Raw genomic sequence first — 18,313 nt, 5'->3', positions numbered from 1 at the left:
TCAATTCCTGACAAAGAGAATAAGGTTACCCTTAGATTGCTCAGGCCCATCCCTGAAGCTGTGGGTAAGGTCAGCATTCCCTAAAGCACATGGGCTACATGGAATGTGATTTATACAACAAAATCAGAGTTGGGAGAAGAAGGAGAAATGACGTTTGGGTAGGAACCAATGATGTGCACTAGGAATAAACTCTTGGTTTTGTTCCAGTCCAGATTCAGGATAATATGGGAAACAATGTCTACTATTTAGGTGCCTTATGATAAAAAGGATTTGAAGGGGCTTACAAAAACACATAAAATATAACAAGATAAAATATGAGTGAAGAATAAAAGGGATACAAAAAGATGAAACAAGGGACAAGTGCACAAAATTCATTCAGTATGACCCTGTCCATTTGCTACACGTGGGATGCAAATTTGACTCTGAGATTCCTATCTGTCAATGAAAGGAGAAAAACTTAATCATTAACTGTGTCAAGCCTCTTTTGATTGCAAGTGAGAGATCCAAATCAAGTCGGCATAAGCAACAAAAAAAGAAATTTATTGGCTCTTTAATAGAAAAGTCCACAAATGGAACTAGCTTTAGGCACAGATGGGTCTAGAGACTCAAACAATGTCCTCAGGATGGTTACCTCTGTGTTGGTTTCATTCTCAAGTAGCTCTTTTCACTTGCTGGCAATGATGGCTTCAAAAGCTCTAGGCTTACATGGTTCTTATGGCCAGTATCCTAGTGAAAAGAGAGAGTTTCTTTTCTGAGAGCTCCAGAAAAAATCTTTGGTTGGATTGTGAATGGCCCTGTTTGTGTTGTGTTCCCATCTCTGGACCAAACAATGTGGACAAAGGAATGAGGCATTCTAACTGGCTAGTCTGGGTCATGTGCCCTGTCCCATGGGCAGGGGAAGTGAAGCTATATGATTGACAATCTCATCAGAAAAGCAATATTTTTCAGGGGCAGCTTCAGAAAGGAAAATAACTAGGCAGACAAAAAAAAAAAAAGTCTTGATAATGATGTAATTCCATATATATAAAATACAAACATATTAATTGTTCAGAAGCCCAGCTACTCCTCAGACTAACACTTAAGATAAAAAAAAGTCTCCTCTAGGACCTCAATAATACACTGATATAAATATTGAATACAACTGTTTTCTATTACATCTCCAATATAGACCAGTGGCAAAATGCCAGCACGGTTTGATTTTTTTTTTAATTCTATGAGGGAACAGAGCAATGAAATCGAAACATACAACTATTTGTGATTTTACCCGAGGATTAGTATTTAGTATCTGTACATGCAAGATGGAATGAATATTCTTCAGGTGTCTTAGTCACAACTCTTGATTGCAAGGAACAAAAATCCATTCAAACTAGTGTAGCCAACTTATTGAGAGAAGTAATCTAAATAGAAAACAAATAAAAAATATTTTGCTTCTACTATTGTCTTCAACCATGCTATATCAAACTCCCTTCCTTGCCCTTACCACATCTCAAGCAGATTCTATAGCCTTTTGGTCTCTTTCAGGTATTAAAAGGTCCAGCCTAATCTAATTTAATATAAAACTCTCTCACATTCATTTTTTTACAAAAAACAGCTTTATTGAGACATAAATTACATAAAATTCACCCACTTAAAGTGTACCATCCAATGGTTTTTAGCATATTCAGAGTTGTGCAACCATCACTACAATAAATTTTGGAACATTTTCATCATCCACAAAAGAAACTTACATCCAATTTAAAGCCCCTCCCCTTTCTTGGCTCATGGACCACTACCGCTGGGGAGGGAAGTGTCATTGCTTATATCATTTTTTCTTGTTACTCAACATCTCTCCCCTCCCCCAATTCCAGGATAGGGGCAGGGAGGTGAGGACCAGAGGAAAAGAGGCAAAGCTAATTTTACTGAGCTGGTAGGATGACCAAATTTTCCCAGTTTGCCAGGCACTGAGGAATTTCCTAGGATGTGGGACTTTCAATGCTAAAATTGGAAAAGTTTTAAGCAAACTGGGATGGTTGGTCACCCTATGAGCTGGTGTTGTTTGTAGTTTACTCTTGCTTGATCAATAGCTAACCATCACACTTCGTTACAGCAGCTTTCCAGGTATTTCAACTCCTAGCTCTAGGGGCCGGCCCCATGGCGTAGCAGTTAAATGCGCGTGCTCCACTGCTGGCGGCCCCGGTTCGGATCCCGGGCACGCACCGATGCACCATTTGTCAGGCCATGCTGTGGCGGCGTCCCATATAAAGTGGATGAAGATCAGCACAGATGTTAGCCCAGGGCCAGTCTTCCTCAGCAAAAAGAGGAGGATTGGCATGGATGTTAACTCAGGGCTGATCTTCCTCACCAAAAAAAAAAAAATCAACTCCTAGCTCTTCCTCGAGGCACATTAGCAACCTCCAAATTGCAATTTCCTAACACGGTTACGGCCTCTGGCTGACCTCTTCCCCTCTCATATCCTGTCCTTCAGCAGTATACGCTTCCACTGCTAGTAATATTAAGTTTGATTACTGGGTTAAGGTGGTAACAACCAGATGGCTGCATTATAACATCAAATTTCCACATTAATGATTAGTGAATAACCTACAGGATGATGCTTTGGCACCATGTGGATACTCAGCTCCCAATCAATCTGTTATCTAATGGTTTTAGCATTAATGATCTTTGACTGATTTATTTCATTAGGGGTTGCAAAAAGGTTATTCTCTAATTCTAAAAGATAAATAATGTTGCTACAAACATTGGTGTATAAGTTTTTGTGTGGACACATATTTTCAGTTCTCTTGGGTATATACCTAGGAGTGGAATTGCTTGATCATATAGCAACTCTGTGTTTGACATTTGAGAAACTCCCAGACTATTTTACAAAGCAACTCCACCATTTTACATTCCCACTAGCAGTATATCAAAGTTTTGGTTGCTCCACATCCTTGCCAACACTCAGTATGGTCAGTCTTTTGGGTTATAGTCATCTTAGTGGATATGAAGTGGTATCTCAGTGGGGTTTTCATTTGCATTTCCCTAATGACTAATGTTACCGAGCATCTTTTCATGTGCTGTTGGCCAACTGTATACCTTCTTTGGAGAAATGTCTACTCAAATCCTTTGCCCATTTTAAAACTGGGTTGTCTTTTTATTGTTGAGTTCTAAGTATTCCTTTTATATATTCTGGATACAAGCTTCCTAATCAGACATACGATTTGCAAATATTTTCTCCCATTCTGTGGGTTGTCTTTTCACTTTCTTGATGTTATCCTTTGAAGCATAGGTTTTCAATTTTGACAAAGTCTAATTTACCCATTTTTTCTTTTGTCACTTGTGCTTTTGGTGTCATACCTGAGGCTTTGCCTAACCCAAAGTCATGAAGATTTACTCCTATTTTCTTCTAAGAGTTTTATGTTTTAGTTTTATTTAGGTCTATGATCCATTTAATTTTTGTACATGATGTAAGGTCCAACTTCATTCTTTCACATGTGGATATCCAGTTGTCCAGCACCATTTATTAAAAAACTACTCTTTTCCCAGTGAATTATCTTAGCACCCTTGTCAAGAATCAACTGACTATAATATAAGGGTTTATTTCTGGACCCTCAATTCTATTGCATTGAGAATTGCATATATATTCATATGCAGTTGAATATATTGCTATATATATTCATCTTTATGCCAGTACCACATTGTCTTGATTACTGTAGCTTTGTAGTAAGTTTTGAAATTGAGAAATGTGAGTCCAATTTTGCTCTTTTTCAAGACTGTTGGGCTATTCTCGGTCTCTTGCATTTCCAGATGAACTTGAGGGTCAACTTGTCAATTTCTGCAAAAAAGACAACTGGGATTTTGATAGTGACTGCATTGAATCCGTAGACCCATAGGAGAATATTGCTATCTTAATAATATTAAGTCTACCAATCTATGAACATGAACTGTCTTTCCATTTATTTATCTATTGTTAGGTGTTTTTAAATTTCCTTCAACAATGCTTTGCAGTTTTCAGTGTTCAGTCTTGCACTTCTTTGGTTAAATGTATTCCTAAGCATTTTATCCTTTGTGATGCTATCATCAATGGAATTGTTTTCTTAACTCATTTTAGGATTGTTACTTACTAGTATAGCACTGCAATTGCTTTTGTATGTTGATTTTATATCCTAGAACCTCGCTGAACTTGTTTAGTTTTTTTTGTGTGTGGATTCCTCAGAATTATCTATATACAAGTCATGTCAACTGCAAATAGAGTGTTTTATTTCTTCTTTTCCAATCTGGATGCTTTTTTATGTCTTTTTCTTACCTAATTGCCCTGGCTAGAACCTTCAGTACAAAGTTGAGTAGAAGTGGTAAGTGGACATCTTGTCTTGTTCCTGATCTTAGGGAGAAAGTATTAAGTATGATGTTAGCAGTGTGTTTTGTTTTTTTATAGATGCTCTTTATCACACTGAGGAAGTTTCTTTCTATTCCAAGTTTGCTGAGTGTTTTTATTATTAAAGGGTGTTAGATTTTGTCAAATGCTTTTTCTTTGTTGAGATGATCATGTGATTTTTATATTTTATCAACATGGTGTGTTACATTGATTTTTGGATATTAAAGCAGCCTTGCATTCCTGGTATAAATCCTACTTGATCATAGTATATAATCTCTTTTATGTTGCTGGATTCAGTTTATAGAACAAAGTGAAGAGAGGATCTGGAGGGGCCAAACAGAAAATATCCAGTATAGTTACGAAAGTCAGTGTAGTCAGGACCTACTGGTCCAATCCAGCGCTCTTTTTCCACTAGCAAAGTAATCGATGCTATAAGTATACAATTTGATAGATGTAATAAGAAATATATAAAAATATCAAGACATGGTCCCCTAGCCTAAAAATACTTATAATATTGTTGAGAAGAAACTTATGCACATGAAATAATGAGTAAATATGTTAAAATAGGACTAAAGTATAGAAAAATAAAATCAAAGTAGGGATTGCCTTACGCTTCTTTTGTATATTCACATAGTGAAGGGCACAAAGTGTAGGCTTCAATACTCAATGCCTGGCTTCCTGGGTTGGACTTAAACTATCAAAGACTGAATTAGAAAGCTAACGTGGAAGAAAAGAACTAACATTTAATGGGTACTTACTATGTACTTGCTGCTTTAATATATCATTTAACCAGAAACCACGGTTCAGTTATTATTCCTGATTTACAAATGAGGGAATTAAGTTCAAGAAATTAAGTTAATTTAAACTGGAAGCCAGGATATGATTCCAGTTGTGTCTGATGTCCCCAGGAGTATTGCTCTCTGTACTACATCCACATACCAGAAGCATCTTAAAGCAAAAGACTTGGAGGTTAGTAGGCTAGCATTCAAGTCTCATAAACAACATTAATTTGTTGTTAAACTTTGAGCAATTCACACCACCTCTCAGATCCCTAGTTAATCTGTTTAAGTAAAATAGAGATGATAACACAGCCTCCTCTTGTCTCTGGAGACTCATACAATGAAGTCCAAGCATGGGGGAGGGTTAGGCCAAAATACTAATTAAGATTATGTGTGCATGTGTATGTGATACTTACATATCTGTATCTATATTCCAAAGCCAATAATGAAAGCTATCTTTTTGAAATATTTATTATCTTTAGTAATAGTCTGAACAAGCAAGAAAAGAAACCACTGAGGTTATTGTTGGTTTTTAAATAGTTTGCCTCTCGTTTCTCATAAAATACCTGCCAAATATTCTCCATTGAAATTGTACCTGAAAAAATGAGGAAAAAGGCTAAGATTTAAAGTCAAGGAAAGGGACACATTAAAATAAGGGCAAGGCTCTTTCTTGGTGTATACATTCATTAGTACCCACATCTGTGCATGCTATTCATACAGGCTCCATTAACTAGCTTCCTGACCAAAGGCAAGCTCTTTTTATTATGCTTCAGTTACTCTCCTAATAAGGAAACAACAGTTCTATTATCAGAGTGGTATCTGTATAAAATGAGGTCATTAATATGAAAGTGACAGATAAAGCTAGTGATGAACTTCACCATTTGGGACCTGCTCATAGAAAAAGCATCTTTCATCACTAGAATCCATTCTCCCCTATCTGTGGCCTCAGTTGAAAGAAATAGTTATTTTGATAACTTCCCTAACCTCTCCAATTCTTACTATAGTTCTTGGTAAATTGTCAGATGAACCTTATGGTTAAATCATTTCTCTATATGGGAACAGAGGTAGAATTAACCTGGTGAACACAAGAGATCACTTCTGCCTTTAAAAGTCTGGGAACATTTATAATCTGTTTCCCAAGTCTAGGAATTTTTATGCTGTACCATTTTACTCTATATTGTTAGCATCTTGCCCTGGGCAATATATCTAAAGAGTACATAATAAAAAGAGAAAATGAAAGAAAAAAAAATCTTCCCATTCATACTTGGCTACAGACTGTATTCAGGGTAAGAATAAGAGACTCTACCATAATAGAATGGAAACTTTTATTTTACAAATGAAAAAGCAAAACACTGCTATTGAATTGACATGAAGTCACATCTGAATTCATACCTTGCAGCTGAATTTTCCCAGTTCATCAATTAATTCCACTAAAACAGATTAAGCCTCTATCTGTGGAAGACACATAGACAAGATTTAACCATGATGTGATGGAGAGACGGCTGGCAAGATTAAGCAAAGGAAGTGACTGTAGCTCTGTTTCAAGTTCTTTTTCTTCTTGGAAACATTCTCCATGGCCATGTGAGACTTAAAACAAAGATTGTGACTGCCCTGGCCAGAGAAGAAGGTTAAAGCTGTATCATAGAGAATTGTAGACTACTCTTCTACCTTTATCCTGTGATATCCATGTCTCTCAGAGAGGTGGCTAAACCAGAATATTCTTTGCAATAGCATTCAAAGTTCTTACTTGGGTCACATCTGTTACCTTTAGAGAATATTCTGAGCTAGAAAGAGAGGCTCCCATGGCAACAGAGGAATTTCTGCAATAGAAATAATAAAGGAACAGATAATTACATGAATTGTTAAATGAGCCCTCCTACTAGCACTTCATTTTACAGGCTATTTCATGGCTCAAGAACAAGGGCAGGTCAAGAACCCTGGACTACCATATTTCATCACTTTAATTAATTAATTACTTGAAACATTTAGTAGCTGAATCTTCCAGACAGTATACTTGATTTTATATCTGGAAATGTAAGTTCTAAGGCTCTTGCTTCTTTTACATCTCATTTTTCCCAACTTACAAACAGAAATAATTACTAACTACTAAATTATAGAAGTCCTCTCAAGTATAATAAAAAACACATAATAGTTTCAATTCCTTAATGGTGATATAATTTCAAAATAACTGAAAATAGAGAGCAAAGGTGAGGGAAGACAGACTAAGTATTAAAGGTAGGAGAAATAAAAATGACTATGACTCTTCCATCCTTACACCGTAGTTATTAACTTCACTAAAGGAAATCACAGGTGAATGGGCACATATACATATCTGACTCATTTGAAGATTAGCTGCTGAATCAGAGTTTATTATTAACTGGTCTAAGTTCAGCAATGCCTTAAGGATATAAAGATTCACTGTGTTCAGAAGACCCTGCTTATTTAAGGCAGGATAAGGATCATTTTGCAGTTGAAAAACTGCAAAAATGACTACAATACTTACATACTAATCACAACATTCCATTCATTAATCATGCCATCAACGAAGGTTTTCCTATTGGGGAAGTAAAGATTAATCTCATCCCTTTTTGTATGAGTCAAAGAATACATTTTTACCGAAACTTCATTCCTGAATCTCTAGCAGACCGAGCAGAACAGTGGAATTCTGTAGCACCTGATCCCTCAAGGATCCTTTGCAGATTTCTTTCTGTTATGCCACCGCCTGTTGCAAAGAATAAGTAATACATGAAGCAGAATAGGTTTTTGCATAAAATTTAATGAGTAATAACTGCTTGCTCTTCCTAGAATCCCCATACTGAAATTTCTCATTGATTCAAGAATTACTCTCTCCCTACTAAGCTAGAATGAGACTAGAAAAGAAAGATGCAAGACAAGACTACAGACTCTGGAGAACAAATGATAAGGTCATAGAACCTATATTATGGAATCTTTTATGTCCATTGGTTTATATAACAATGCTATACATTACTGACTTTAAATCTGAAGAGATTACTCTAGGGCAAGGAAAATCATTGAGTGCTCTAGCCCTGCTCCCCCTCAATTAAAGCAAAGTCAGATTAAAACGAAAGGTAAGAAAAGGCTTGAGGTAGAAGCTACAAAAGCACAGCCTCAGAGATGTGTCAAAAGAGAGAAACTCCAAGGTTCTCTCTCTGGCCCAGGATTCAATGAGTACAGGGACTTCACTGGAAATGAGAAAAACGCAAAGCGTTATACAGTTTATTCATTATAATATCAATTTTTTTTTCATTTCACAGACGAATCTGATTCTATTTTATTAAAACTGCACAATCAAGAACTTCACGATGACTCATTTGTTTTGGTGAAAAATCTCTTAAATATTTGTATAAAGAATCATATCCTGAACTCATATCAGATTATAAACATAAAATTAGTTTATTCATCTTTCTATCCTTCTCTCCTAGTATACAAGATGTATTCAATAAATAGTTTTTCTCAACTGATAAAATATGTACTTTGTATCTCAAGTATTCAAGTTGCTGAAGTAACTTGACTTTATATATTCTTTCAGACTCATTAACTTGTTTTTTTTTTTCCTTGACTCATTAACTTGGTTTTTTTTTTCCTTAGCGGTACAGTAATATCACTGAGCCCTAAGAAGAAGAAAGAACATAGACTGAGAAGTCAGATTTAGATGGGAATCCTGGTTTCACTACCGTAGCTCTTCACAGCTATGTGATCTTAGATAAATTACTTAAATTCGCTAAGCCTCAATATTTTTGACCAAAGAAGGATAATATTGCCTACCTCACGAGCTCGTTGTAAGGATTAAAAGATAAATATGTTATGTTCTTCTAACAAATTACAAAATATCTGGCCACTGAAACACATGTTGCTCAGTTATGAGCAACTTTAGGACATAACACAGACTAATACATCTTTTATAGTAGGGACCTGAAAAACAACTAGTTCAATATCCTCTCTTTATAGATGAGGAAACTGGAGCCTAAATATGTTGTAAGCTTCATTATGAAAGTCCCTAGAAGGAAACTACTATGTTCTATTTATCTTTATATTTCCCAATGATGAATACTCATTAGACATTCAGGTTGACTTACTTAGGAATTTTTACTTGCTGGTACTTATTTACACGAAATTGTAATAATTTGTTTATAGATCTATTCTGTGATTTCAAGTAGACAGACTACTTCACATTCATGTCTCATGTTTTCACATCTACCACAGAACCTAGCATTTGCTTGGTAAGGTTTGTTAAATAATCATAAATATTTTTGTATATAACATCTTCTTACCTAAAACTGTAAGCCTTCTGAGGAAGTAGTTTCTTATGTAACTCTGCATACCCAGTAACTACCGCCTTGCACATAGCAGATAACTTAATAACTACATATTAAGCAAAGGCAACCTTAATATTAACGACTGTCTAAGTTTTGGTATTAGTTGTCAAGATTAAATACATTTAGTCTTAAACAAACACACATCAGATTCAATTAAGTCTCTTTAACATTCCCTGATTAAGCTATAAAGGGTATCAATTTGACAGATAACATACACTTTGTATCTGTTCATGTTTCAGGGACTTGCCACAGGTCAAAGCTTTCCTAAATTTCTGACACTATCCCTCTACCTGGCCTCTTTTTAAAAGTTGGTCTTCATCTGGCTATCACCATTTTAACCTCTGGTCAGTCTTGGCATCACTGGTTGTGAGACAATCAGACATTGTATGCCTTCTGATGTGATGTAATATGAAGTACACAGAATCACTCATGAAGTACTCTGACCAAAAAAATTTAACTGGAATATAAACAAGCCTTATGTGCCAACTACTTGCTTATAAGAAATACAGAGGCTAGGAAACACAAGCTAAACAATATCAAAAGGAAACAATCTGATAAATCCAGAAAGTAGGACATTTTAGAGGGTAAGTGGCTCAAACTTTTTAAATGTCATTTTTTAAAAAAAAGTAGAAAAAGAAAAGGAAAATTTCTATATTCAAAGATACTAAGATAACAACCAAGTGTAATACTTGTTCCTTGACTGGATCCTGACTTGAACATATCAGCCATAAAAAACATTCTGGGGACAACTAGAGTGAGTATTGACTGAGCATTAAATGGTATTAAGGAATTAATGTTCATTTGGATAAATGTGATAACGGTATTGTGGTTATAGTAAAATGCCCTTATTTTTTTAGGGATACATAAAGATAAAACGTCCTGATGCCTTTAATTTTAAAATACCTCCGGATAAAAAAAGATGAGACAAATGTGGCAAAATTTTAAACCTAAAGAATGAGTAATGAGTATCATTATGCTATTTTCTACTTTTTTATGTTTGAGAAATTTAATAATAAAAAAACTAAGATTGTCTGTATATTTGTTTCAGTCTGATTCTAGGTTGCCTTATCTAATTCTTTAAAAATTGTTCACTTCTAATGAGCCATTTTGTACTTAATTGATCTTATGGTTATCATCAGGAGCATATGACCCTATTCTTATGGCTACAAGGAAGAATTTGGGCATCAGATTTTCAGGAACTGAGTGAGTATAATATTATCCAGGGATATTACCTAAACGTTTGCTTACACTTTATTAACAACTAATACATTTGGCCCTAACACAGTGTAGCAGTAGCATCAAACCTGGTGTGTCTCACCAGAGATGAACATCCACATTCACAAAATTCTATACTATGGGAGAGCAAACATGGAGAAACTCCAATCCCAGTCTTCTTCCTTATTTGCTCCTCTCTGAGCTAATCCCTGCTAAAATGTTCTCCTCCTTATCTCAAGTTGTAAATTCCAGCACAGATCTCCCAATCTTAAACATTTTTATCAAATTATATATTCTTCTTTTTGAACATCCGGTACTAATACTTTCTCCCATATTGTCCTGCCTTCTTTGCTCTTCCTCCACTACAGTTCAGTGTTACATTAGTGAATGGACAGATAAATAAATACCTGGCATTACCACAATCCTGCCTTTTGCCTGAAAAAAGAAAAAAATAAACAAGTAAATTTTAATATCTTTCTCTTAAACGGGATAATAAGGCAGTGAAAACAGAAACATAAGTACATTAAATTTTTAAAATTACTACTAGTGCCTAATTTGTAATAGATCTTTTTTATTTCTTTGGGATCTTGGGGAAATAAGATGTTCAGCATAAAAACTTTCTATCCAGAAAGCTTATTTTACTGTATTGCTTTAAAGACTTGTACTATTATGAACACAAAAAATAGGAGAATAAATATAAATACTGAATAATCACACCACCTTAAGAAAAGCCATCACTGAAAAATAACACTAATTCTGAGTTCTTCACATGCAATGGGAAAGTAGTTGAATTTAAACAAGATTTCAGCAGAAAAGAAAAAGCATAGCATAATTGTAAATTACTGGACACTCAAATTCTGTATCCTCAACTAAATTCCCTAGCTTATTATACCAATTAAACAAAACCATATACCCATTTAACTAGGTTTTAAGTAATAAAACCAAACTATATGAATTGATTTAATTTCTGATAATTCTGGAAGACAGGTATTGAAATTTCCTTACTTTTATTCCAATTTTCATCACATTTCCACATTTCCTAAATAAATTTTGGTGATATACTCAGTATCACTGAAAGTCAAAAGGAAACCATCCCATTACAAACGCATACTTAGTGGAACTACCAGTAGCAGGTAGGTAACAGTGACAGAATAAAAATTACATATTATGTCAAGCTCATTAACTTGCAGAATAAAATCATTTAAATTATACATAAATTGAATTTTTTCACATGTGGATTCCCTGAGATGAGTTTTTGTTTGGTTGGTTGGTTGGTTTTTCTTTGCTGAGGAAGATTGGCCCTGAGCTAACATCTGTTGCCAATCTTCCTCTCTTTGCTTGAGGAAGATTAACCCCAAACTAACATCAGTGCCAATCTTCCTCTATTTTGTATGTGGGTTGCCACCTCAGCATGGCAGCCAATGAGTGGTGTAGGTCCACGCCTGGGAACTGAACCCAGGCCACCAAAGTGGAGCATGTTGAACTTAACCACTAGGCCCTGGGGCTGGCCCCCTGCGATGAGTTTTTAATACTAGACCAGCCAATCTTGCCACCTAATACAATTCCAAGTCATTTGTCTCAACTGTTCAGCCTATATATGCACTAGCCTACACTCTACCCAACTCAGGGCTGGGTATACAATCTTTCTTCTATTGAGTGCTACTGAACAACAGAAAAAAATTCAATCAAGAACTACACATAACTTAGCTTCTTTTTCCATCAAAAAAGAAACATTCAATGAATGTATTCAATAAATATAATTAATGTTGAAAAAATATTTAATTCTACATCATATCCAGTTAGAACAAATGAGGAAACTGAAAGATTGGCTTAGTGTGGGGAGGAGAAAATGAGGAGAAGAGAAACAGAGGCATCGTGTCCAACGTGAGAAGAAGGGCAGAAGGGTAAACAAGGAGGAGGAGGATACAAGAGCACAGGAGAGAAAACAGAAACCAAAAGGGAGTAAAGCAAAAATTGGCTAACTCCAGAAATAACAAATGCAAAGAAGGGAAGAGAAGCAAAAAGTCTCAAAACCAGCAATAGCATAAAAGCAGTGAAAAGGGAAGGTAATAACAGTAGGGAAGAGAATAGAGATGGTCATGAGTAGAGAGAGACAATTTTTCTCCTTACTTTTAAGACAAGTTACAGATATTTTAACGAGCTCTAAGTAACTATGAGTGTAAAGTTAAAGTGAGTATTCAATATGATTGTTTGTTTAAGGTCTTTATGTAACAGCAACAAACTCTAAAGCAGCTCCAAAGAGCTAGACATACTATAGAAATCATCTATGAAAAGGATTCCAAATTTTTTTAGTTAAAAGGAACTGGGTGTAAGAAATAACATGCTGGTGCAAAAAGGGAGAGACTGATAAATGACCCGAAAGGAGCAGTCATAGAAAAAATGATAGATTGCTACAAAATTGGTTTAGTTGCATATTACAATATCAAGGTGTAAAAAAAAACCTCTTTTATAGCGTATGAGTCAACAACAAACTGTGCTCTATCCTGAGTAAAATCAGAACCCCCAGACCAGTTTTTAAATAACAGAGACTCAATAAAATGATCAAAAGTGACGTCAAAACCTATCTTCTGGCACATTTGTCACTGAGAAGTCACAATTTTTCATGATAGCTGAGTTATATATCATTTTGGAAAGGTAGCTCCAAAGTTACCAAAAAGATTACATGTATATATTCTGTGAAAATCTGTAGACTGCCATTTTGTAGATTTTTCAGAGAATCCGCTTCTGATGAATTTTTTTTAACCCTGATCAAATTGAAAGTGTTTATTAAATGTCACTTTACTTACCCCTCCATCCATCCAACAAGTAGTTATTAAGTGCCTATCATGTACCAAGCACTATTATAGGTATATAGCAAATACTGTAGTTGAAGGGGTCCGGAACATGCCACTGTGGCATAAAAATTACTTTGAGCTGAAGATATCTGAGTTCCTGAAATTCCTTCTCTGCCTAAAAGCAGAGCCTCCCTAAAGAACTAAAAAAGAACTCAATTTTCATAAATCCCCTCCCTGGGAGCAACTCATCATCAGCACCACACCCAAACAGACATTGTCATAAAAGCATCTTATCTCCCATCTAGTCTCCTAATGGTCCATTTATTTTTCCAAAAAGTCATTTGTTTTCCCATAAATGCCCTTTCTCCTTCCTAAGTTCCTAAGTGCCCTTTTCCCTCCTCCTCTTCACTATTAAGATGGTATATAAGCCCCAAATTCTAAGCACTTCTTTGAGTCACATTTCTTTGTGAGCTCCCATACATACATAAGTGATTAAAATCTGTTTTTTCTCTTGTTAATATATCTTTTGTCAGTTTAATTCATAGGCCCTCAAATACTGAACCGAAGAGGGTAAAGAAAAAATGTTTCCTCCCTGATATGGTGAACACGAAAAAGTTCATGCTCTTATGGAGCTTACATGTTCAAGGAAGACAGACAACAGACAGATATATTTATATAATAAAATTTCAAGTAGTAATAAGTACAATATAAAAAAATAAAGCAAGGTAATGAAATAGAGAGTAAAACAGGGAGGGGGCTATTTCATAAAATTTAATAATTGTTAGAGAAATAAGTGGAACAAGGTTGTTTAGTATTCTCAAACGTACTAAAGCAAAGTATCCATAAAACAAAATATTTACTATCTAGAAAGCTGAAATGATTTTAGGAGGGAAAAAAAGTCACATTTAACTGTTTCTTCCAAGTGAAAGCTTTCTAAAACATGGACAAATGATATTTTTAAAGAGACGAATTCTATCACTTTTTTGGGGGGGCCTTCCATAAAAGATTATTTAGAACTATGTGTTACCTAAGGCTATCAAAGTGATTTAACAATATAAAGCACTTGCTAAGTGTCACTCTTTGTGCTATTCTCTGAAGTAATCCATAACTATTCTAGGAAGTAGGTGCTATTATTATGCTAACTTTGTAGAGGAAGAAACTAAAGTTTAGGATGGTTAGGTAAATGGCCCAAGGTCATTGTTAATAAATGGCAAAGCCAGGATTTAAATACAGACCTTTCTAATCCCAAAACCTATGCTTTAACCAGTATATTATACTGCTAGGTAATTGGTAATTGCTTCAAGAAGTAAAGTTAGCATGATCTCACTTATATGTGGAATCTACAAAAGTCAAATACATAGAAGTAGAGAGTAGAACGGTGGTTACCAGGAGCAGGGAGGTGGAGGAAACGGAGAGATGTTGGTCAAAGGGTACAAAGTTGCAGTTACGTAGGATGAATAAGTCTAGAGATCTAATGTTTAGCGAGATGACGACAGTTAATAATACTGTATTGAATACTGAAAATTTGCAGAGAGTAGATTTCAGATGCTCTCACCACACATACACACATACACATACATAAGGTAATGAAAGGGAGGAAGACTATCCTCTACCCACTCTGATCGTTTCTGGCTGGGCTACAAATTAAACTGACATGACACTGAATAGCAGGAGAAAATCAAACAAAGCTTTATAACATGTATACATGGGAGAGACCCAGGAAAACTGAGTATCTCAACAAAATGGCAGAGGTCCTCTTTTTAAATAGATTCAGGTAAAGACAAAGGAGGATGTTGGGGGTAGAGGCAGTCAGCTATGGGAGATTACCAGAAAGCACAGTAAACAAGAGCATGTAGATTTAAGTCCTTACCTTCTGAACTGATAAGAGTTTCTAGAGATAAGGTCATTCCCCCTTCTTCCTGGTATAGAGAGGGAGATACCTTTACAAATGGAGATTTCCCTTATAAACGTAAATGTCTCTTACAAAGGTTAACTTCTACTTTTACTTGGAATGGGCTTAGGAAGGACCCTCCCAGTCTATCCATACCCAGAGTTAAATTCTTTTAGGCAGTTAGCGGCAAGGTTGGCGGGGGGTCAGGGGAGGTCAAAGTTTCTTTCAGAGAAAATAATCAAGGTAAAGAGACATATTTTGAGGCAGCCAATTCTGATCTCCCACAGTAACTATATGCACAGATGGATAAGAGCTTGACTGCAACCATTTCATTATGTAGATGCATATCAAAACACCCTGTTGTATACCTTAAATACATATAATTTTTAATTTTTAAAAAAGTAAAGTTAGCGTATGAGAATATTTAACCCAGCTCTTCCTGCCAATGATTAAACTACAAATCTCTCTGACACACACACAGGTATTTTGAAATGCAATACATGACGATGGCAATTATTCTCTACTCCATAGTGAGTAATAATTTTGAAATAGAAACCTGATTCATCAACTCTTCTATTTTAAAACACTTCAGGGCCGGCCCCGTGGCTTAGTGGTTAAGCGCGCGCGCTCCGCTGCTGGTGGCCCGGGTTCGGATCCCGGGCGCACACCAACGCACCGCTTCTCCAGCCATGCTGAAGCCGTGTCCCACATACAGCAACTAGAAGGATGTACAACTATGACATACAACTATCCACTGGGGCTTTGGGGGAATAAAATTATAAAATAAAAAAAAAAAAAACACTTCAGGCTTCCCCAGTGTACCAACAATAAAATAAAAACTCTTAAACGGTTTTCAAGTCTCTGGACAGTATTCTTCTCTTCACATTCAACACTATAGTCATTCTTCAATATCTTAATAAGCTATGCTTGCTTTTGTTTCCAGGCCTTTGCATATACTATTTTGTCTACATGGAGCATTCTCCCACTCTCCCTCTCCTCCCCCACCTTTTACATGGTGACTCCTAATCAACCTTCAAATGACTAAGACATTGCAGTGTGGATGTCTTTTCTTCTGGGTAGCTAACTACTGTCAACCCTCATCCCTCAAATCTGGGGTTCATTCCTTTCCAATGTGTTCCCATAGTACCTTTTTTTAATAGCACTCTATAAAATTGCCTACTCTATCAAAAGTGCCTATTATGCACTAGATTGTAAGGGCAGTGACTACATACACATACACACACACATGCATGCCTCTTGGTCACCACCATAGTACAAATTCCCTGCATCTAATATATGCTTAATAAATATTTGTAAAATCAGTAAGTTCTAGACTAGCAAAGTCACAGCAGATCCTTATGTGAAATTTCTGAAAACTATTTTCATGACTATAGAAAGGTGAATATAAGCAGACGTCTACGCAGGAACACTAAATAATATTATTAATAATAGCAGTAATAATAAAACTAGAAACTAACATGTATTAAGATCTATTATATGTCAAGCACTATGCTAAGGCTCTTGCATATTTTATTCAGAGCAACCCTATAAAGAAAGTATTAAACTTATCTTAATTTCACACAAGAGGAAACAGAGGCTTAAAGGTGGGTAATCTACTCCAACATACACAGCAAATAAGTGTCAAACCTGAGTCTCAAATCCAGAACTCTCTCATCAAAAAGTCCATACTCACTAACTTAGAATGCCTCTGGACTGGTGTCAGGAAAACACGGACATATTACAACTACAAAGTCATCTTCTGACTGCTCTACAAATGACGCTAACTCACCAGGGGAAATCATACAATAGAAAAGTATATTTCCTATCTTGACAGATGGGGAGAGATGAAAGAAGAATATAGTCTTAGTTTTAGAATTCACCTCCAAATGATAAATATCTCAAATTTTATATGGGATCCCCTGAGTACACATAGGCTGACAGTGAGAAGATATGGCTTAAAACTATGCAATGCTGACAGCAGAGAAAAGGTAAAATTTCCTATGGCTATCCAAATTAGATCAGATCCTTAGGCATTGCCTATAATCTGATCTTAACAGCCTTGGTTACTAAAAATGCTCACGTGAAAGAAATAAGAATTATATAAATATATTACTGCCTGCTTGCTTCTTCCTATGGAGGAACCACAAAGTCAGTAACATTTAGTTTCACAACCTAGCTGAACAACAGAATATCAGGAGTAACCACAACAGTCTTAGAAAGAAAGAAAAGAAATTGTGTGTACCTGATCTATGAGTCGCTTTATTAGGGGTAACCCTTCTAGTGCTGAACTGTCACATCCACTGGTCAATACTCGTTCAAATCCCAAAGTTAAGAGGGTCTCTAGAGCTGCCATTGGATCATGAACCATGTCAAAGGCTGAAATAAATAAAATTGATTTGAATTTTGAACAGATTATCTCTAACACTATGCTTTCCAAAATGTAGTATATACACAGTGGTGTGCTGGACCCAGCTTGTACTGGCTTGCAGGAGCCAATTGTTAAATATTCAGGAATTTTGCAAGCATGATTGTTAATCCATTGGCAGCTTAAAAATAGACAAGGTGGGAGTATTTAAACCAGAGAAATCAACAAATTCTGCAAATCAGGGCTCTTTTTTTCCAAGACCCAGTTTACCAGCACACCACAGTCTGCATACCACTGGTGGTATGCATGATCATTTTAGATGGTATACATTTGAATAGATACATTTACTTAAACGCAGATTACAAGTGAAAAGTTTTCATTTTTCATTAGTTATAAAAGTTTCTCTTTAAAAGAAATTTACTTAAGATTTTATTTTAAGAAAATTACTAAATAAATTTGCCCAGGTAGTGCTCAGATATAGTAAAATGGTAAATGTGACAGGTAAGTGACTCAAATTTGGGAAAATCTACTCTAAGGCTTCAGACAAACTGGACAAGCAGAATGAAACATTATACTCATCAGA

General features: G+C 35.7%; 1 protein-coding gene across 6 annotated transcripts in view; it reads right to left on the bottom strand.

Moving 5' to 3' along the window:
- Positions 1-1,059: 1,059 nt before the first annotated feature.
- CUTC (cutC copper transporter) overlaps positions 1,060-18,313 on the bottom strand; it is a 32,877-nt gene continuing 15,623 nt past the window's right edge. For 2 of the 6 annotated variants that reach the window (XM_004427939.3, XM_087432425.1), the window contains 4 exons: positions 17,608-17,741; positions 11,087-11,114; positions 7,744-7,849; positions 6,439-6,947 (listed from right to left, as the gene is read on the bottom strand). In XM_004427939.3, the coding sequence (XP_004427996.1) occupies positions 6,833-6,947; positions 7,744-7,849; positions 11,087-11,114; positions 17,608-17,741 (383 nt within the window). In that variant the 3' untranslated portion in view covers positions 6,439-6,832. The other 4 variants (XR_001390809.2, XR_015552507.1, XR_015552508.1 and 1 more) reach the window with 4 other exon arrangements.

The sequence above is a fragment of the Ceratotherium simum genome, chromosome 6 (assembly GCF_057802395.1).
Source record: "Ceratotherium simum simum isolate JZ-2026a chromosome 6, ASM5780239v1, whole genome shotgun sequence".
Taxonomy (NCBI): domain Eukaryota; kingdom Metazoa; phylum Chordata; class Mammalia; order Perissodactyla; family Rhinocerotidae; genus Ceratotherium; species Ceratotherium simum.
The sequence above is the reverse complement of the archived record's forward strand: the minus strand, read 5'-3'. Positions and strand labels throughout refer to the sequence as shown.